Genomic DNA, 21,366 nt, shown 5'->3' with positions numbered 1-21,366 from the left:
AGAACGTTTTGTTCTAATAGCAGTGGTTTGTTTACTTATTAAAACATGCTGCAGTGAAGACTTACTCTGCCTAGGTTAGCTGTCGGCCAGCCAGGCAATTATGTAACACACAAGAACATTACGCTCAAACCTCTCGTCACGGGCTTACCCGACAGAACATTTGAGATGCCTGCACTGTACTGTAGTGTACACCTCCAAACTGCATGATGAACACAATGTCCTCAACTTGCCACACATTTGGCTTCTGTCACGTTTTTCTGCTGCTGGCTTCGCCGGCCAATCACAAGCCCGGAAACACACCAGGTGACAGGCCGTGGCTACGTGCAGAGTATGACGTATCCGGTACTCCAGACAAGACCACGCCCCCGACTACCCTAAATGGCAGAGTGTTTCTGAAAACAAATATACTGTACCTTTCAATTTCACCGTTCGCGATTTAAAGTCGATTTGTGCGTGGAAAATGATGTTTTTATTAATCATGAGACCGTTATTACGCACGCAGAGGACGGTTATAGTGCAGTGGTGGACGGCCGTTGCCACCGTGCTCAGCATGTGACCGAGTGTACAGGGGAGGAGCGGAGTGTCTCGTGTATTGTACCGTGGAACACCGAGTTCTAGTCAGCGTAGCAGGCAGCACAGCTTACGGCCACACCAAGGAAGAGAAGTCGCCCAGACTACAACAAACACCTCGACCTGGCAACTCATCCACCAGATTTGAAGACGCCGTCGTTGGAACATCCACAAGGAAAAAGTATTCAAATTATTTTTGCTGGTTTTTATGACATATTGTTGTTTGTTTTGTTACTTGCTTGACGCGAACTTCTTAACGTCAGTTAGCCTTAAACAAAGCTAGCCTCGGAGCTACCCTGAACTGTGCTTTGGTCCGGTTTGTAGTGTCGAAGTTGTTTTGATTGTCTTAAACCAAATGTCATAGTATTTAATACTGCATTGTTAGATAGCCCGTTATGGTGAACGTTTATGGTTTTTAAGCCCAAACAGCCCTCTGGGTAATTATTTTTCACTGTCCTATTTAAAATGATGATGTATTGCGGAGCTAAAAGCTTCTTTTGTGTGACAACTTTAAAATAATCGCTTCTCTTGTCTTATCGATACAGTACAAGTCTTAGCAGAGTTGTTAGCTATGCTGCTCATTATTCCTAGTCTTTGATATGTTGATGTAGTTGCAGTGAAAGCTTCAGGAGCCAGAGACGCTATCTGTTGAGCAGGAGAGAAGATGAGTGCAAAGAGGAAGGCTGAGAGTCACTCGAGGACGGCAAACAGACCTCGCATCATGAAGTCTGGAGGCTCTCGAACTGACTCAGAGAGAGACTCTGGGTTCTCAGGTACAACACCCTCTTACAACAGGTTTATGTGCATGGGTAATAGAGAATTTCCTAGAGATCAACCGTAGTGACTCTCTTGGTAATCTTCAGATGCTAGCTCAGAGCACACAAGCACTATGGACACCACAGACTCGGAGGATTCGCCCCGCCCGACTGTACCACATGGACCGCAGAAGTCTGGACCGGGTCCCCAGCCTTCTCAGCTAACCGTAGTCGGAGGCTCCTACTCGAACCTCTCACCCATGATCATCATGAACAATGTCGTCCTGAAGCAGGTAAACAGAACAAACTCTTCTCTGCTTTCACTCAGGTTTAGCTCCTGACCTTTGAACTTAAGGCAGAGGTATGAGCAGGTCACAAGAGGAATGCGGTTGAGTGTTGCTGCACCTGTCCCTAACTCAGTCAGGAATTTGACCCAAAGTGAGACAGACCATTCACATTGGAGTGAGAATGAATGTGAAGCTGTAAAAGTAGGGCAGGAGATGACAAAAATAAAATCATTTTCTGTAAAACAATTAAAATGGGACCAGCTACATTCACAGTTTAATTTTGGATGGATAAGGAATCAAAATCAGGGATTTCTCAAAGCAGGTTTATCAACAAGAGGAATTTGAAGGAGTTTTAGTGCATTACAGAAATATTACAGTGGATAATTGTAATTTGAAAGCAAGAAAAAGGAGGGGTCATTTCGTCAAAGTACTTGATTTGTTTGTGCTTGTCTGTATGAATATGTAAAATATCCTTATTGTGTATTAAATTTTAATTTCTTATTTGTTTCATTCAAGTTATAGCTTATTTACATCAGTTTGTCAAATCCAGCTCCCTCTATTGTGCTCTTTGTATTTTAATTTTTAAATTCTTTCAAATAACTCTGTTTCAGACCAAGTTGTTGGTCCTTATTTTTTTATTATTATCATTATTGTTTTTTTGTTTTGTTTTTTTTTTAAGAAAAGAGAGGAAGAATCTTAGACTCTGTAAAACATGGACGTAGTCTCATGTAACTCATCTGTTCATGATAACATGAAATGAAGCCAACCCACCAACGCAGCCACAGTGGTTATGATGCCAGCTTTGAGTTTTCTTTCTAACAGCTACAGTGCATCTGTCAGTCACGTGAGCTGAGCTGTGTCTCTGATTGGACAATCAAACAATCCTAATAACTTATCAAGTTATAAAAAAATTCACCCACCAAACAGTGTGTGCCGACAGAGAAATCAGCGTTTTTGGAACCAGGCTGTAATTTTGCTTTTAAATGCTGTAAAAGTTCTTTTGTGGCTTGGTGTGTATGCATGTATGTGTAGTGATGGACAAGTATTGGTATTGGGCCAGTCTTTTTTTAAGGTATCATTACTTGCAAAGGCTGCCGATACCAGCAGCCGATACTCAAGGCAAAAAAGTCTTATGTCCAGTAAGTCCTCCTCACCAATAGTTTGGCACTTCATTGCTGCGGTTTTACATTGGAACTTGAAATAGCTCTTACAGGCAGACCTAGTGTTGTGGTTCTGCAGTTTCTGTAAATGAACAGGCTACACATCATTCATATAGCATGGAGTCAGAAGTCTTTTAAAACACAAAGAAAGAAATAGAAGCGTGTGTGTTAGACAGCAGGCAGACATGTATGATTATTTAATTATGTAACGTAAATGTATAAAAACACCACCACAGTACAGACAGCAGTCTTTTTAAGCAGATCTTTCAATCTCAATGTGAGATTGAAAAAACAGAGATTGACCCATAACAGCTGTCACATGAACGGGTAAAAACCAGGCTGAACCGGTGGTCAGCAGACCCAAAACAGACGCCAAGTCCTGAGCGAGCAGCTGGTCATGATCCAACAACGATTTGGGTTGCCATGACAACATTGTTGGTGGTGGTGCTGAAGCTGTTACTGAACAATGATTGACAGGCAAACTACAGACAGTCTAAAAGTGTGGCTGAGTTTGGTTATTGGCTGGTTACAGATACATGTGTGGAGTATAATGAATGAGGGGGTGTTGGGGAAAGAAAACGATCTGAGAACAAACTTTGTTTTGAAATTAGTTTTGATATTGACTTCATAGTTTGGTAGACTAAATGAACAAGTGGCTTTTTTAAAGTGTTTAGTTGTGTTTAATTATGACATTTCTGCTTTCACAGCCTGGAGATAACCCGCCCGCTCTAAAGCCCTGGGGGTTCAGTCCAACAGTGGAGGTGGTTCAGCCAGTGGTCCAGCAGCCTCAGGTGGTCTTTCTGCAGCCTGTAGTCTCTCGTCAGGCTTCTCCGGCCTCCAAAGACACCTCCTCCAGACACAGACGCCCTAAGAAGTATCTTCCAATCCTAAAATCTTATCCCAAAATTGCCCCGCATCCTGGAGACAGCTCCAGCTCTTCAGGGAGAGGGACTGCCTCTTCATCTTCTTCATCCTCCTCCTCCTCCTCTTCAGGAGAGTCCAAGAGAGGCAGTGGTTTGACCTCCTCCCACCGGGAACATTTTCAGAGAGAGAAACAGCAGAAAAGTTTGTGTGCCGTTTCCTCTAACTCTGTCTCGAGTACTCCCAGTCTTCCTGCGAGCCCTGGCCCCATGTCTCCACTGCCGCAGAACCGACTCTCCCTGCACGCAGTGGAAACCAGTGCCAGCAGCAGCCCTGCCAGGGAGAGGCCCTCACCAGCTGTTAGCCAGAGTGAGCTTACCACAGCTCTGTCTTTCACTCAAACCACAGGCTCCAAAAACCAGACTCTGCCTGTTCCCTTGGGAATCCCTGAAGACAGCTGCTCAGCAGGGGACAGTGATGCTGATACCAAGAGGAAACGCTTCTGCAACACGTACAACATCCTGAGTAAATCTGGCCTGCTCGACATTGCACTTCGGACCAAGGAACTCCACCGGCAGAACCGGCGCACCCAGAGCGACCTGGATAAGTTGAAGGAGCACACAGACCTGTTCCTTCAGGCTGCATGGAGCGGGGACTCCAGCATCCTTCTGAAACTGCAGGCCAGCCTCCAGGAGGAGGAGCAAGAGAAAGAAGGGGAGAAAGCCGCTCAGACCAGCTTGAAGGAAGATTAGGCTGAGGCTAGTGATAGACAGTAATCCTTTAGACTGAGCTGGGAGGGGGGTCGGGTGGGAGGCTGGAGCGTGTGGGGACAGATAGACCGAAAGTAATGTGCTCCACAATGCGCTCACACCCCGAGACCCAGCGCTCACACACAGATGGAGAGCTGTGGCCTACATTTTGGCTGTCAGCTGCCTGAGGGCCCTGATACATCAAGTTAACCTCAAAGATTTGGTGTAGATAAAGACTTCTAGTCGCCTCTTGTCTGTGTTAAAAAGTGCACTTGAGAAGTGTAGCTGATGGCCAACATGTGCATATGTTCTGCACCTGTGTTTAGAGGAAACATTTGACTTGGTGCTGTGTTTCTACTCCAGGAAACTTCACAGAAAGAAGAACAAGAAAACTGCACAACAGTTTCTTTTCCTCTGAAAAAAATTAAAAAAGAATCCCACTTTATGTTCGGTTTATACACTTAGGGTAAAGTTTCTTAAAGTTTTGTTACAAGTGTTGCACTCTGCTTTGCTGCTCTCTGATGATCAGCATGAGGGGGTAAAGGAAAAAACGATGTTTAGAAAATAAACAAAGACAAAAGAATATTCTTACAATTCCTGATTTGCAAGTTTGGTCAAAAAAAAATTCTCCAAAAACTTATTTTCTCTTCTGTGCCCAAATGTCAGGGCTCTTTAAGCTCTTTTGGATTGTTATAGTTTTGATTTCAGAAAGAATGGGTCATACAAAACCACCAGAGGTGCAAATCTTGTAAGATGAATCCATGCCACGTATGCATGTGGTTTGAAATGGATCATAGACTGGATATTCTGATGTCGTAAACCTTTAATCCTGACTCTGGAAAGTGTAGAATCCAAGGTCTGGGATATCAGAAGAAAACCAAAAAAGTCTGTGATCAGAGAAAGCACTTGGAGGCAATACTGAAAACTACAGTTTCCTATGATTCCTCTTTGAAAAGCTGCATTGACATCACATGCAGTATTCTGGGTTGTATGGTAACAAAAGGAACCAGTGCAAAGTACACAATATCTGGATAATCAAACTGGATCTGATCAGAGACTTTAGCTTAAAGAAGAGCAGAAGTCCAGCTCGGTGTTGATACACTGACTGTTTCTCCTCCACTGAAACTTTTACTGTGCTCAGCTGCAGATTTATTGTTGCAGTCAAGGCCTACAGCCCTGAGAGACCTGGGTCCAAGACATAAAAGGATGGATACAAACTCTTTATTTTACTGAATGCACAAAACAAGTTCAGAATCTAGAAGCTTGATGAAACCCCCTGCGGCTCCATAATTAACTTTAAAAGTGCTTTGCAAGGTGTTGGACTGAGACATCAGGAGACTGCTCGTTCAGACTACAGAGTGTCTCCATACATGAACTGTTCAGGCTGATAACACCTCTTGTACTTTGTCTTTTTTTCTGTGACAGTGGTGCACTGCAGCTGACAGTCAAAGTGTGTACATATTCAGAATTATTAATATGCAGCAGTTACAGTTATGTAGAAGTGATGGTTATAGTAATACTTTCATGCCACTGAATGCATCCAGAGCCTGTCACTCGTCAGGATCTTAACAAATACAAACATGCGCCTTAAGTGTCATTTTAGTTCCAGCTACATTCTCCGACTTTAATGTGCAAGTTTTGGCACATCTCGTTAGCAGTTTTAGCTTTAGCATTCCCATCATCTTGACAGCAGCTGTGTAACGGAGTGAACTGGCTGGAGGAAAGCTCTTAACAGCCACTCAGATGCTTCCCTGGTGTCATCACAGTGCAAAGGGTGCTTCCTTCAGCTCATGGTGGAGTGTCAGAGACTTTGATGTATTTTATCAACTGTTATTTTTTTATACTGTACACATGGATGTTATTTAACATGTTTGTACTGTCTGACTTAAGTTCTGTCTCTTTCTGTTTGAAGCTTTTTTCTCTTTCTGTTTGTTCTATGTGAACCTTTCTGCTACAAGCATCAAGTCAGGTTTTCTGATGAAGACTAGTTGTTGTGCTTGTCTTTGAGCCTGTTGAGTCCAGAGTCACAGAGGAAGTCCAGCAAATAATGTCCTAATGAGGACATGTTGTGGAGTTTTGTGTATTATATAAATTATGGCCTTAATATCCAAACCAGATGTATGTTGCAGAGCTTTGCATTTGCACTAAAAATAATCCAAGGGGGGCTCTGATGTAAACTCTGGGTGGAATTCAACGGCAGCTATGGTAGCTTATTTAATGCCCTCTTCAGAGCTCTTTTTTGTCTAAGTTATTGTACTTGACTTGAACTACCAGTGTAAGAATATTTTCCTCTTCTACAGCCATTAACATGGTCAGGTTTTTTCGTTTTCTACATACGGTTTGCTCATTATGCAATAAGTTTGTGCATATTTTATCTTTAACCATGTTTTAATATTTAATGGTTTGATTTTTTAAACTGTGTTCATGTGAAAGGGATCCTGTGTAATTAAGTCAGACAGTTTTCTCTGTCTCACTAACTGAGCAATTTCTTTCTGAATGGCATGTGGCCAAGCTGACATAAAATGTGTCTTATGCTGTTTTTAAGAGTTTAAAGCACAAAAATCAACGTCCAGCTTGTATTTTGACAACAGCCCAATATGTTCACTGTCATATGAGAGTAAGGGGCATTTCTACTTCGAGGAGGACGCAGTAGCAGGCTGGCTTGTTTTTCTTTCAACAATAACACCCTGTTCATTTATCACAGTTCAAAAACTGCACTAAAGAGATTAGTTTTGTTTTCATTTTTGCTCTGGCTGAAAAGTTTCTGACTTTATGTAAAAAAATATTATCAGCTTTTGGTGTTATCTTAAATTACTTACTTGTCTTTCCCCAACAATGAGCCAAGAGTCTGCATGTTCAGTCTGAGAAGCTCCTGCAGCAATAACAATCATGTGAAGGCCATGTCAGGATGACACTGCTAATCTTTACTTTTCCGAGCAAAAGAATGTGTTGTTATTATTTCAGCAGTTCTTCAGAAGATCAACAGTTCATTTCGGTCAGAACATCACATTTCTCATGTTTCTAATGGATTAAAAATTCCCAAACATCAGAAATAGTGGAAATCTTTCGAAACCACAGCTAGTGGTTAAATGTTATTTATGATAATGATCTGATTTGCTTCTCAAATCAAGGTACACAAAGCCAGAATGGGCCTTGTTCACAGTGACAGATCAATGTTATGATTATTTACTATGTTTCCTTAATACAGGCCTTATTAAGACTTACAATTTAGGACAGCAACTAATGAGATTATATTATTTTGTCAGCATGTTTGAGCTCATTGTACAGCTGCCACATAATCTTCAAGTTTAGACTTTGACAGTGCAGTTTGCTTCTCTCCTTCACAGCACATCCCACATTTTCCTGAACTTAAAACCTCTTGTTCATGACACAACTAGTGAACATTTCAAGGACCAGCTGCTCTTCATTCAGATGTTGTGAGGGAAACATGAGGTAACTAAAATATCTGAAAGCCTGGTGAGGTTTCGTTTGATGAAAGCACAGCGAAACTGGCCGTGTCCATCTTTTTTAAGACTTTTTTTTTTTTTTGCCGTCATCTGCTATCGCTTTGCACATTTATTTATCAAAGCACACTTGCCATGAGCCTGCTGTAATCAAAGGTTTGTTTTGTTTACATGGGTCCACTCTGCTGTGGTTACTCTTGGATCACGTCCGTCTTTATAATAAGGACTGAACTGTACAAAACCACTCTACTCTGAATATATCTATAAAATCCTGTTAAGTTAGAAAATAAAAAAAATACATTAAAAAAAAGTTAAGACTTGGTACAGTAGGACATGTGATTTTGTGACACTGGATTCTGAGTTGTCTGTAAACTTTGGCAGCTTTGTCTTCTCAGTGCTTTTCAGTTTGCCTTTTGTCTTTTTTTCAAGGATGCTGAAAATGTTTGTGAAATAAGTTGTGATCAATATGTTTCCGTCATACACCAGCAATGTAATCAGTAGCCCAAACAATCCCTGAAGTAAAATCAAGCAAACTGAATGTAGTTTGACTCTGGCAAACCTTTTTCTTTCATCCACTCTGGACATGTAAATATTTAACTGTTGAAATCCCCATGAGACTCACCACTGTGGAGGATTTACCAGAACACCAGAAAAACTAACTCATCATGTCTGATTCTTCAGCCCTACCAATCAACGACCGAGTTACGACTCAGAAGGGTTTGATGCAGTGACTTTTGGGGCTTTTTTGTACAGTTGAAATAAGACTCTGCTTGTGTAATAAATGTCATTCCAAAGAAAATCTTCTGGTCTATTTTAGCAGCGATACAAGTGAGGATTGATATAACTTTCTTTTGACTTAAGTGACCCGATCTTTCCTGAAACCTTAATTGAAGTGAGAAAAGAGCAGTGAAATGTTTTGTTGTGGAGTTTTCCACTCATGAGTAAGCGGAGAAATAGTGTGTAAAAGAACACACATTGTAAAGCCTGGAGTTTATCGTTTATACTCTTATGCTGTAAAATTTAAACTCAACATTCATGATAATAAAGTAGTCTTCTTAATTATTCAAGTTAATATTTGATTATTGATGTGGGGAAATGTTGAGCTATCATACGGAGGACAGAAAACAGTTAAAGACAGAATAGATTACACTGTAACTCACCTGAAAAGTAAAATCCTTACACACTGCAACATAAATCCACAAATGCTTAACATCTGTAATGTCAAGCCCGTTCAATGATTGATTTGAATTAGACCTTTTATTTAACATCCGATAACCATAAGCTGAACCACTGGGTTGGTTAACTCAATAGTGCTGGATCCCTAGAGAATAACTTTTAGATTTTGGGGTCTTAAATTCACTTTTCATCTTGACTAAATTCAATTTATTGATGTCCACTTAACTCCTTACTGCCTGGATTAATTTACAATTATTTACAAAAACTGTTTTGTGTGTTTTTGCAGGCTTACATTTAATAAATTAAGTGGATATGATAAATTTAAATGTTGCACATACAATCTTTTTTTTTTTTTTAAGTTATATGATGTATATAGATATAATAAGTTTGTCCTCTGATCAATATGTTGTGGCATGGCACACAATCCTTGGTAATTGTAGAATATAGCTCAACAGGCATTCGTGGGATACAAAGGTCAGTTCAGCTGCATTGAGACCTGACAGGGTATGTCGAACATTTGTGATAACAGGCATCAAGGAGTTAAGGCAGGAGTGTCCAGACCTTTTTAGAGAGAGCCACATTTGGTTTTGGCCCATGCTGTCATTGCAATGGACCACTAACATCATACATTTTAAAACTCTGATAACAATTTCTTTCAGTGGTTTCATGGAGAACAATCAGTACCAATGTAGTGTTAAATTTATTTATCACAACAGGCTTTTGAAATAAAAACTCCTTGCCTCTCAATTTTCATCTGATTACATAATGATGTCTTGAGTTCTGTGTAAAAGTGATACATGCCACTTAACATTGGCTAACTCTTGCTTCATTTGGAGGAAAATCTTCTTCATTTGAGGTTGGGGATGTGGGAAAACATCATCACAATTTTTTTTTTTTTTTTGTCGTTTTTAAGACTACTTTGACCTGTTGACAACAGTGGTGGAGTGCAAAATTTCTGTGCTCTTAACTTTTATTTTGCACACCATATTTTCTTTTTCTGAACCATGTTGGTATTCTGATCTTGTTTTGTGTCATCTTTCTTTTGAACTTCCTGAGTTCATCACTCACTTTTTCTAATCATGATAAGTATTCATTTGACATTATAAGAGTTCCCTGTTTTAGTCCTGGTGAAAATGTAGAGCTTTGGGTTTATGTATGTGCAGTCCATAAGTAGCTTTATAAGACATGATCATATATATATACACAGGGCTTGACATTAACACCGGCCAACCAGCCAAATGCGGAGTGATTTTGGCAGTGGCTGGTAACACCGCCGCTCCCACTGGCCACTTTGGCAGGTTGAATTTTATCTCAAACATGGAGCAGAGAGACAAGCAAAAAGATGACTGATGATGAAAGCTCTGAGAAAATTTAATTTACCTCTCCTTCATTGTCATTCTCATGAAAAAAGAAATGATTTTCTGATTACAATCGTTAATAAATATTTAAGCAGGCAGTGTGTCTTGCTGAGATTTTATCAGTTCAATTAATCCCCTTAACCATTTTATTATAAGCAATAACAAACTACTATTTTAATTACTATGTATTAATAGACTGCATATTTTCATATAAAAGGAGCACAATGTTACACACAACTTTATCAGAGCTGAATACCTGATTGAGGACCTATGGATTTTAACATTAATGTAGTCTTGTTTTGAGTGTGCATAGGGTCATTTACATTTAAAGAGGTTGTAAATCATTTTTAAGTAAACTAATATATATATATATATATATATATATATATATATATATATATATATATATATATATATATATATATATATATATATATATATATATATATATTACAGCCTGAGTGTCTTTTCATTCACCACTTAATGGTTATGACTGTTGACTTGTTGAAATGTCTGTACCGTGAAATACACAAGTTGTATGGTGACTGAATGAAAAAGAAATACGTATTTTAAATACGTATTTACACAGGACAGGGCATTATTTCTTTGTTAAATGTCTGATACCAGAATTACCCCTACCCATTATGGTTTAAACAGTACAGTATACAGTGATGCCCACTAGGTGGCGTCGGTGATACACACCATCCTTGTGAAGAAAACGCGGAAGTGTGCTAACATTGTTCCATCCGAGACCCCGTAGAACAAACCTGCTCCTCTGTTTTGGGACAACTGTTGTTTTCTTTCCACTGTCGCTTCAATTAGGCAGCTGTTACAAGGTAAATACGAGTTTAAAATGTTGACAAGGATGTAGTACTGTTTAAACTTCACACGATGTGTCTGTCTGAGGCCGGCCTGTGGCACAGCCTGTTTACTGCTAGCCCCGGTAGCTTTTTTGGTAACAGCTAACCATGCTAGCTGAGTTAATAACGCAGTTTCTTTTGTGTTATAGGTTAGTTTTTCCCGAAACTAACGAGACAGACGTACTTGTTTAGATTTGTGAGATAATCAGTGGCAGAGTCCAACTAGCTGCTGAGTTAAACTGTAAGGATACGTAGTCTTCATCCTGCAGAGCCGACACTCTTAAATCTGACGTTTTGTCCTGTTTGACCGCAGTCTGTGTGATGGTTTGGACTCAGAGATGACCCACAACCTGCGCGTATGACACATAAAGACTCCCTCATTCAGCAGGTCACATTTGAGGTAAGTTTGATCTCATTGAACTTTAGTTTGTCTTGGTTAAAATTGGCGTTTCTGATTTGCAAGTGTAATCTTTTAACTCCGCAGGTTCCGCACAGGGTGACCCATGCTTTCTGATGAGCTTGACTCCAAACCAGAGGTAATGCTGGCATCACTGACGTGCTTTGTGACAGTATTAGACCTATTCCTGAAATCAAGTCACTCTTATGTTTGGTCTGTTGTTGTTTCCTCTCAGCTGCTGGTGCAGTTTGTACAGAACGCGTCCATCCCCCTGGTCCAGGGTCTGGAGGACACAGAGCCCGAGCACTCCTGCCTGCCTCTGCTGGCCCCGGCTGAGAGCTCACTGTGCAGCCAGCTGGAGCTCACAGGTCAGCAGCTCATAATTCTAGCTTTACTATCTGTTACACTGTACCATTTGTGAGCCATCTAAGACTGTTAGTAACATCCCTTTGACCACAAAGTTTACAGTTGTGGTATGATGGTCATGATCTCTTCTTCTACTGTCTGGGCAAGGAAAGTTCATCTGCAGACCACATTATGGTGGCAACAACAAGGCAAATCAAAGTGCCTTAATGTGTCAAAATGACACGCAGTGAAGTCAATTTCAGCAGTGCAATGAGTTGCTATCAAACTATCAAAAAAATAAGTTCAGCATAATGTTTTGTGCTGTAAATAAATTTATAATTACTATATATGGCACTATATGCCAAATGAAATGTGAGAGTAGTTTCTTGAATCAATGAAGCTAAAGAGAATTCTCACCAGGATCTACAGCTTATTGCTAGTTTCATATCATCGCTTCCACATGCTGCAAATTTGTCTTTGAAGTAGCTTGTTTATTTACTCCTGACACCCTCAGCACTCAGTGTCGGTGTAAAAATTAAAATCCAAACCCAACCTCAACTCCTGAGGCCTGTACCATAAAGTTCATCATGTGCTGGTGACTTACCCAACCCTGACAAATCAGGTCAAGCTGCATGGTCACACAAAATTAAATATCATAATGATGACTCAAGTCTGGATTTCTATGAGTGCACTCACATGTGAGAGGCAGAGTTGTGGTCAGTTGTGAAATCTGTTCAGCACAAAGACGGGCAGTTTGTAATCATGAGGTGAGAGTAGTGGAGTGCTGAGCTGTGACAGAGGCAGACATTTACCACCAGAGTGACCAGAACAGAGATCTTTGAGGAAGCGTATGACTTAGTTTTGCTTTCTAACTATTATAGAGCTGTCTGAGTGTTTGTAAACAAGCATTTTGTCAGTTTGTTTACAACTTGTTTCAGCTCTTCCAAAGTGGTTAAAAAATCCTGCTTGAGTTTTTACAGTTCTTGCTTAAACTAAATATGTTTGTTTATTTTAAATAGAGTTTTTTATGCGTTGTGACGCATATGTGGGAGACAGTCGTGGGATAGATGTTTGAAGTACAAATTCTAATAGTCACTGATAAAATGTTAACCATTTGAGATTCCAGATTTTATCAACACATTTTAGGACGTGGATAGCTGCAGACCTTTGTTTGTCCTTGCAGTTTGTCATACTGTTTGTTAGGATTCTTCATGCTTGGGCCTTTGGCCCTTTATTTTAAGATCAGCACCAACGTACTTTAATCTCTGCGTGATTAAAATACCTGACAAGCTCCAACACTGCGTAGGGAAAAATTCTTTTTAGCATAAGTGGAACTGTAGCCTCCAAAACACACCTCAGCATCACCTGCTTTAAATACTCAGCATCTGCTACCTGCTGAAAATATCCCAGGTGTTTTACATATGAAAGATGGCCTGAGGAGAATCTTGAAAGCATTCATAAATATATTTTTATTCTTTTTCAAAGACTTTATGCAGATTCATTGAGGTTATGGTCTTTTCTGCTCATTTTAAGATTGAAAATGTGACTTTTATGAATACATTGTTAGTTTTACACTGAGTCATTGGTACAGTTATATTCTGTCTTTTGCAGGTCCCCTTACAGCCTGTACATCTCTTATAAAAGCCATAGACTGATTAGTTGCCGTGGTAATGAAAGGGAGGATAAACAGATGGTTCTGGAAATAATAATCCCAACAGAGGAAGCAGGACCCTACACAAACACTGCAGTGGCAACTGATTCACCTGGCCTTGCCTTTTTAGAGCTTTGTAGTTTACAGACATAAACTTAAACAAGGAGAATGTTAAGGCTCCAGTTTAACTGAGTTGGTTGAGCAGGCATCCCACGAACAGACGCTACAGTCTTGTCACATTGGTTGGAGATTAGATTCCAGTAGGGATAGACCGATTATCGGAGCCAATATTTGGCATTTTGGGGCACATCGGCATCGGCCTTTTTTTTTTAATCCAACAGCCGATATGAAACCAATTCAAAACTGTGTTGTTTCAGCTCTCATGCAGCCAAGCCACTGTCTGCAGTCACTATGCTTCTATATGTCACTATGTTTTCAAATGTTTTGAATACATTTTTCTGCCTCTCAAAAATGATAAGAAATGTTTTAAACTGCAGACACTCAGGAGCTGCTTGTTGATGCTTCTCTGCACATAATTTCTCCCTGTCTACTCTATGGAAGCCCTAGATGGTCATTTAAAATCATGTAAAACCAAACAGAAAATCAATTCCACTGCATTACATGCCTGTTAAAGGCAGCACAAACTCAATTCTCATCGGTTTTATCACAGTTACATTGAAACTTTGAAAAACTTTATTTACTAAAACTTTAGCTATTTATTTTTATTTAACTTTTCATTAAACTTGATAAAACATGCTGCTAAGCCTGGGAGCTGTTAAATAAACATGTGCTTGAAGGCATTAGATTGCAGTTAAGTGTTGGAGTTTGTATTATTCAAAATCTTTTGCACCAATATTTTAACTTTCACTACAAATGAATATCGGCTTCAAATATCGGTTATCGGCCTCCTTGCCTACTAATAATCAGTATCGGTACCGGCCTCAAAATATCCATGCCTATCTCTAGATTCCAGGTCCTGGCATAATTTTGTTCATGTCATTTCCCTTTTTCTTCTTCCCTAAATTTACTGCTTCTCTCAAGCTGTCAGAACCCTTTGTTTTTCATTTTTTTGTTATTTTAAAAATTTATCTTGCCTTGTTTTTATTTTACTGATGTTTTATTTCCTTTTACCTGGTGCTGTTTTGATTGTTTTCTGTTATCTATTTGGTGTTAGTCTTGTCCTTCAAGCATTATTCTGTTATTGTTTAATTTTTTTGGAGAGTAATTTTTATCCCTGTTTATTATTATTAAATCTATTACTATCTAAAATACAGCTACAGACTTTATCAGTGTTTTTTTTTTTTATCCCTGCCTATTTTGGCTAAAGTCCCTGTGGTGGGCTTCTGACCAATCAGGATCAAGTGTTTAACAGTTTGGTCAGTGATACCTTGCAGCATTTTGTTTACACCAGCACACTCTGGTTTTCTCCTCAGGTGCTGGCCTGAGCCATGAGCCTGAACCGTCTCCCTCTCTGTCAGAGTTTGGAGGTGTATCAGAGCGAAGCCCGTTAGTGGTCCAGACACACGCTAATCCACGGGCCTCACCCAGCCCCCCAACCATCCTCAACGACCTGCAGCAGTCAGACAGCACATCATACGTCCTGCTCAACCTAGCAAAAGGTAAAAGAAACAACAGCCGAGCCTTAGCTCAGTGGTGCACGACAAGAGGATTTGTAGTCTGGCTCTGTGCTCTGCGTAAATCTGTTTCAGGTGTAACATTTATTTTTGAGCATGCAGAGAACGCTGCGGCATGGGGACAGAGATGGACACATGACAGTCAATCTGTTACTTGTTCATTATTGGCATTACTGAATTAATTCCATAAACATTTATTGTAATCTTTGACTTCTATTTAATTTTCTTTTTTTTTTTTCAACATCGTTATCTCCAAGTGACCTGGGCTGGGGGGATGAGTGAAGTGTCAGTTGCAAATGGCTCCACTTTAAGATTCAGTGAATTCACATGGATGTTACGATGAAAAGATGTTTGATAACTGAAGCAGTCAGTTCATGTGGATCTGAATGATCTGGATCACTTTAAAGTGGGGTAATTGTCATCGGTAGGTGTGTTGAGGAAGAAGAAGGATCCAGGTTTTTGCTGGTAAGAGTAGCAGGCAGGTAACTCCAGGGGTAGATCCTGTACTGGACTTTGATCAAGTTGACAATTTTTATCAGCCTTTCATCGTGTTTTGAAGTTAACATTAATATTGATTGTGAACAGAGTTATTTATATTGAAGTTGACGTCATTGTGAAAGGATTAATGGCTAATGTAGTTTAAGTCTGGATTAAGTGTGTGATGGTATGTGGATGTAAACACTTAGATGATGCGTCAAGTCACAAGTCTGGTGAGAATGAGGAGATGCCCCATCAGTAGCCACGTATACATGGACCCAAATAGTCCACTTGCTTTCGGTTTATTTGCTCAAACAGAAAGAATTTATCCTTTGCATACACCTCATTCTGAAAGAAAAGTGCCAATCTGAATGGAAATTTAATCTGTTTCACAGAGGTGGAATATTCCTTTCCCCAAACTGATTGAGGTATCATGTAGTCACTCAAATGGAAAGTTGTCAGGGTGCGTTCTTTCAGCACATGCTCAGATATGACATAAGACGCAACTAGAGACGTTCCTCAATTTTAAAAATGGCGGCGAGCCGTCAGCACTGGAGGAAAGTTTGCTTTTGATCCAAACTTTGAAGAACTCAACATAACTTCAAGACTGGAAGGACGAAAAACTGACAAAAAAAACCTGTTATCCTCCATCTTTGATAAATCAGGTGATGTTTACGTTTTTCTACGTATACCCCATTGACTATCCTGTTTGATTTTAGCGCTGCATGTAGACCAGAGATTGGAATATTCCTTTCCATGTATACTATTGTTTTCGGGAAAGTCAAACTCCATTTGAAGCTTGAATAACTTCATCAACCTCAGTCATGAATGTGGTTAGTAGTAGGGATGCACCAATCTGATCCTGGTATCGGGTATTAGCGCCGACCCAGTCCCTCAAAGCTGGATCGACTGGGAAATGATCGGTCCAAACTTGACACCAAGGCTAAACTATGATTTAGTGTACAAGGTATAAAATTTTACAATCAAATAGTCATTTCTGTAAATTCTCAAGCCTTTTTTAACCAAACTGCTGTTAAACATTTAAACACTTATAGTTTAAATAAATATAAACTTCATTAATTCCATGTGTGGTCATTTTTGTCTTTTACTCAAAACATTACCAGTCTAATCCCACAGTAGAGGATGCAGGTTATTATTTAACACTGATATCGAATCAGGATTGGTATTGGTCGATACCCAAAGCCAAGGTACCGGTATCAGGACCAGAAAAGCTGGATTGGTGCATCCCTAGTTTGTACGATTAGAGAACAATTTGATAATTGATAGTAAAAAGTTCAGAGAAGTGAAACAGAACTCCTCCTCCTCTTTACAGTTCAGCAGTGATTGGTCAATCTTTTGCTGTAAATCAAAACATTTTGTGCGATGACTCACTTCCTGATGGATTTCAAACATCACTTTGAAAGGCTGAGAAGTTTTGCATTAGAACTTTAAATCTGTTTTTCTTTTCTCTGCACTTTGGCTTTCTCAGCTCCTGATTCTACACAGAGTGCTAAAAAGAAATGGGGTGACACATTTTCATGAAGAAAACTGAATTATTTTGGCTGAAAGAAATGATCCTTGGCAGGCACATTCTCTTGGTTCATCAGCCTTTGGCAGCAGAGCCAGAAAATTAATTTTGGTCCCTTGACATGCACCTTTTGTGCAGTGCGCTGTGTTGAGTGTGTGAGTCAGTGAGCGATGTGGCGGATAGAAAAGACTTTTCTGAGAGTAGAATCACTTTCTGTCTTTTGTTAGGATGAATCTAAATCTTGAATAAAGGGGGCTGTGTTGTTTCAGTGTGTTTACGCGTGTGTCTGTTGGCTCATATCCTTGCAGCCTTTCAAATTAGGCAGTGACATTAAACCAAGCTGCTGAGCTTGATGGGTGAGCAATAATGAGTTCAGAGATATGACCTTGAGGGATTCGGACCACTGATGATCCTGCAGAATTTTGCAATTGCCTTGAAGTTCTTGTTTCACGGTGATTGTGCCTTTTCATCCCTCGCAGGCATCACAGCTTCCTCCGAGTCACTGATCTTTGCTGCAGATGGCGCCGGGGAGGATGACGATGAGGGGGTCTCATCGGGGGACTACGGGATGGATGGCAGTGCTCCCTGGTATCTGCGGGTACAGGAGCTGGCGCATGACAGCCTGATTGCTGCCACACGGGCGCAGCTTGCAAGAGATGCCAAGGCCAGCCAGGACGCCAGAGCTGCGAGCGTCAGTAACGGTAAAGTGACTTTGTTTTATCAATGCAATCAGGAAAGGTTGTAAAATCAAGTCAAACGAGACTTTTCTTTGAAGACAAACTCACATGGATATGAGCAGTGCATGCTGCATTTGCATCAAAGCCAGAAATCTGTGTTAAAGACTAATAAAAGAGAAATGAAAAAAGCAGTGAGATCCTGTGCAGGAAGCAGCACATTTTGGTGAGAAGATAACAGTCGACTCACGGCAGGCATCAAAGACAAAAAGCAGAACAATGAGGTCAGCAGTGAGATGAAAATGTGGTAAAATCAGCACCGACTGAGTCTGTGTTCAGCACTCCTCATCAGAAGTCTCTCAATCATAATGAATTTGTAGCTTTGTCTGCACCGATTTACAAACCTGCCTGCATACATTACATTACATACATTACATACATTATCCTGAAACATTGATCACTCTTAAGTAGTGTGTGCTGCGTCTCTGATGATTTAATGTGCATTCAGTAATGTGACTAATGTAGGCTCCAGAGAGAGGGAGGGAGGGTACGAGGCATCCGTTAGCTGGGTAAGGCCCGGGTTAGGCGCTGAAACCAGATCTGGACAGCTGATTTAGAAAATAAGCCTTTAGGAAAATGCCACATGAAGGATTAAAGAGCAGCTGATGGTTCTGAGTAGTTTGACATTTTGTGAAACAAGCTTCTCACTGTTTTTCAAGAGTCAGAGAAGAAAATTCATCCCATTCTCATGTCAGTGCGGTAAAAATAAAGCAGGTAGGGAGCTTAGCTTAACACAAATACAGGAAACAAAGGTAAAAGCTGAACACAATCAAAGCTATTGATACTCTGAAGTGGAACTGTTTTAGTTAACAGCTGAAAATAAGAAATGATGAAAATGTGTTTTTCCCCCTGCTTTGATTGTCAGCAGCTGTTTACTTCACTTCCTCCACTTGCAAAAATCTCCTCCTCATGAGTTTCTCCCTCTCAGTTCAAAGTTATCCTTAATCTCCTCTCACACTCCTCACTGTAAAACTCTGCTCTCTGATCTGAACGACACACACTCCTTTTCCCGCAGCACACGATGTCGTAGAAAGCTGTTGACCCATACCAGGGATCTGCACCACATCACTCCACGTTTTAACTCCCCCTCCACAGGCAGCCTGGTAGATAAAAATTTCACCCGTGACATTCAGGGCACCGTGTCTCCTCGCTCCATCTCTGATCTTTGAACTTCCTCCAAGCCAAATTGCAGCCAGAGGTCCGGGTTAGAAAGTGAATCTACTTCCCATCCTCCCCTGCTCTGACTGCGTTTCCTCACATCCAAGCCTGGACCTGTGATCATTGCTGTAGTGCTGCCTTGGTGTAAGGAAACAGCAGTAAAGTGTCCTGAAATCATGTTTTCTTATGTTACTTCTCAGTAAATTTTTTTCTATTTCAGATCATTACTGAGCATGCATGCTTTTTTTTACATTTTCCCCATTGGTTTGGCTCATTTCTTGAAACAGAGATTAAATTCTCAAAACTCTAAGATCATTTCTAAAACAGTCTAACAGTTCAGCACAACACCATAGCTCACCTGCAAAAGCGCATATATCTCCCAAAACTGTTCACTCGTGCTTCAAAGCTAAATCCCTTTCCCATTAAAAAAGTCAGTGCCACCAAAAATGCTAAGATCATTCTCTATTGCTTTCGCTCATCTCTTGAAAAAGACCAGATGTTCTCAACACTCCTGGTGCTTTTGCTCAAAATAACCTGGATTGACACCATGAATCACATGCAAAAAGCTCATATCTCTCCCAAAACAGTTCAGTTATCAAAACCAAATTTTTGTGTCATACAGTCAGTGCCTCCAAAAAGCATCATCCCTTTGGTTTTGTGTAAGCACTGCAAGTCAAAACGTTAAGATGCTCGTCACCATGGCAGAGGACCACTGAAATATCCCTCATGTCCACCTCTCAGTCTTTGCCCAGTCCTTCATTGACAAAGGTTACTGTTTTCATTTTTTGTCTAGCTATCAGAATACAATTATAAATAAAAGTGGATTTTTAGAAAAAGGAAAAAAAAAGATTTTATAGTAAGAGAAGCCTCCAAGGTCTGACATCACACATTGCTCTCATACTGCTAAGGAAATTGTAACCTTTATTATTCACACACATAAAGTAACTTTCCTACATCAGAGTAAAAAGAAAATGTATAAAGCCCAAAATATTGTAATATAAACACATCCACTGAAAAAAAGCAAAACATTTGTAGCCAGCAGTGCTGTAAATAAAGCTGAAGATTCACAACTAACACTTCTTTACCGGCCACCGTCCTCCCTCTCCTGACCAATCACACGCTGCCGTCTGTCTGACTATAGATTCTTAGTCATCACAGCGTTTTTTCACAATCATGGACAGAACCTGTCATCTGGACCTCTGAGATGTGTGAAAGTCCTCTTTCGAGTTTGAGTTCCACCTGACTTTTGATTTATCAATTTATCAAATGTTCTAAGAAATTTATATATGGTATTCATATTATTATGTTGCTGACTTATTTTGACAGTTGAAGAGACTATTGTGCATGTGATGACTTATACAATGAAATGATGCTGCTATGTTTTGGAGAGAATGACCATTAGACTGAGAACCAACAATAAGTTTAGAGCAATGAGAAAATTGAAAATTGTGCTAAATCTAGGCCAACTGTGCTAACTGTAGGCTACCTGTACTTTGTATTTTGCAAAACTAAACAAAAGCATTTGCAATTTGATGAAATTGATGAGAAATTTAGTTATGTTATGAACAATATCCAAGTAGTTAGGAGATTTGTCCATGTCATTTTGAAAATGTAATTTCTGTTTCAAGAAATGAGCCAAACCAAAGGAGAAAAACTGTCATACACACAGTCCGTCTATTTTCCTAGATTGCAGGAACAGTGTTACTGTCATGTTGGCTGTTACAGGCACTGAGATAAATGCAGTGGTATGCCCCACTTTTCATTTAGCAGCAGATGGATGGACTTCATTAAATCAGATATTTTTTAAGTGATGATGTGTTCTTTATTTTTTGGATCCAGGCCTCTTTAGGACTGATGAATTCAGACCAGACAATTTGGAATAAGATTGACAAATTATTCTTCTGTAATTTCTATTGCCTGAAAACTCTGTGAGGGGGTGGATGTCAGGCATTATGCATGAGTGGCACATTTAACTCTTAAAAGTAAGCAGAATTGGGGTGTTAGCTGTGCGTGCACCCCAAGTACAAGGGCTATTATACTCATTGAATGAATGTGCGAGTGCTCAGTGAAGGCAAAAATGAGTTCAAAGTCCCTGTGAGGATTTTCTGAGTGGAAAAAAATCTCACCTCTAGATGTATGCCACCGTAATCCACAACTTAAAATGAGATTATCAGTGCCAAAATAGTGTGTTTCTAATTGCTG

General features: G+C 40.0%; 2 protein-coding genes across 3 annotated transcripts in view; both read left to right on the top strand.

Annotated features, from left to right (window-relative positions):
* The first annotated feature begins 355 nt into the window (after nt 1-355).
* On the top strand, nt 356-8,801 carry cipcb (CLOCK-interacting pacemaker b). 2 transcript variants are annotated; one of them, XM_074685478.1, is made up of 4 exons: nt 356-751; nt 1,182-1,343; nt 1,434-1,618; nt 3,480-8,801. In XM_074685478.1, exons 2-4 carry the CDS (start codon nt 1,235-1,237, stop codon nt 4,383-4,385), a joined length of 1,200 nt encoding a protein of 399 aa, XP_074541579.1. In that variant the 5' UTR covers nt 356-751; nt 1,182-1,234; the 3' UTR covers nt 4,386-8,801. The 2 variants fall into 2 exon arrangements, with proteins under 2 accessions (XP_074541579.1, XP_074541580.1); XM_074685479.1 differs by having other exon boundaries at nt 1,162-1,343.
* A 2,300-nt stretch (nt 8,802-11,101) lies between these two features.
* Nucleotides 11,102-21,366, top strand: part of znf410 (zinc finger protein 410) — a 24,748-nt gene continuing 14,483 nt past the window's right edge. Inside the window, exons 1-6 of the mRNA XM_074685152.1 lie at nt 11,102-11,216; nt 11,554-11,640; nt 11,725-11,776; nt 11,873-12,005; nt 15,067-15,252; nt 17,752-17,973. Coding sequence (XP_074541253.1) covers nt 11,744-11,776; nt 11,873-12,005; nt 15,067-15,252; nt 17,752-17,973 — 574 coding nt within the window. The 5' untranslated portion in view covers nt 11,102-11,216; nt 11,554-11,640; nt 11,725-11,743. The remainder of the gene's footprint in view (nt 11,217-11,553; nt 11,641-11,724; nt 11,777-11,872; nt 12,006-15,066; nt 15,253-17,751; nt 17,974-21,366) is intronic.

This window comes from Halichoeres trimaculatus, unplaced genomic scaffold, assembly GCF_033239565.1.
Source record: "Halichoeres trimaculatus isolate MK-OKI-2021-1 unplaced genomic scaffold, fHalTri1.1 fHalTri1_scaffold_13, whole genome shotgun sequence".
Classification (NCBI taxonomy): Eukaryota; Metazoa; Chordata; class Actinopteri; order Labriformes; family Labridae; genus Halichoeres; species Halichoeres trimaculatus.
This window is presented reverse-complemented; position numbering and strand designations above follow the sequence as displayed.

What these genes read in the sequence shown, in the direction of transcription:
- cipcb (XM_074685478.1), top strand. Translation starts at nt 1,235, where the DNA reads ATGAGTGCAAAGAGGAAGGCTGAGAGTCACTCGAGGACGGCAAACAGA. An exon ending in GAGAGACTCTGGGTTCTCAG is followed by an intron (nt 1,344 to 1,433) that starts GTACAACACCCT and finishes GGTAATCTTCAG; the next exon opens with ATGCTAGCTCAGAGCACACA. An exon ending in ACAATGTCGTCCTGAAGCAG is followed by an intron (nt 1,619 to 3,479) that starts GTAAACAGAACA and finishes CTGCTTTCACAG; the next exon opens with CCTGGAGATAACCCGCCCGC.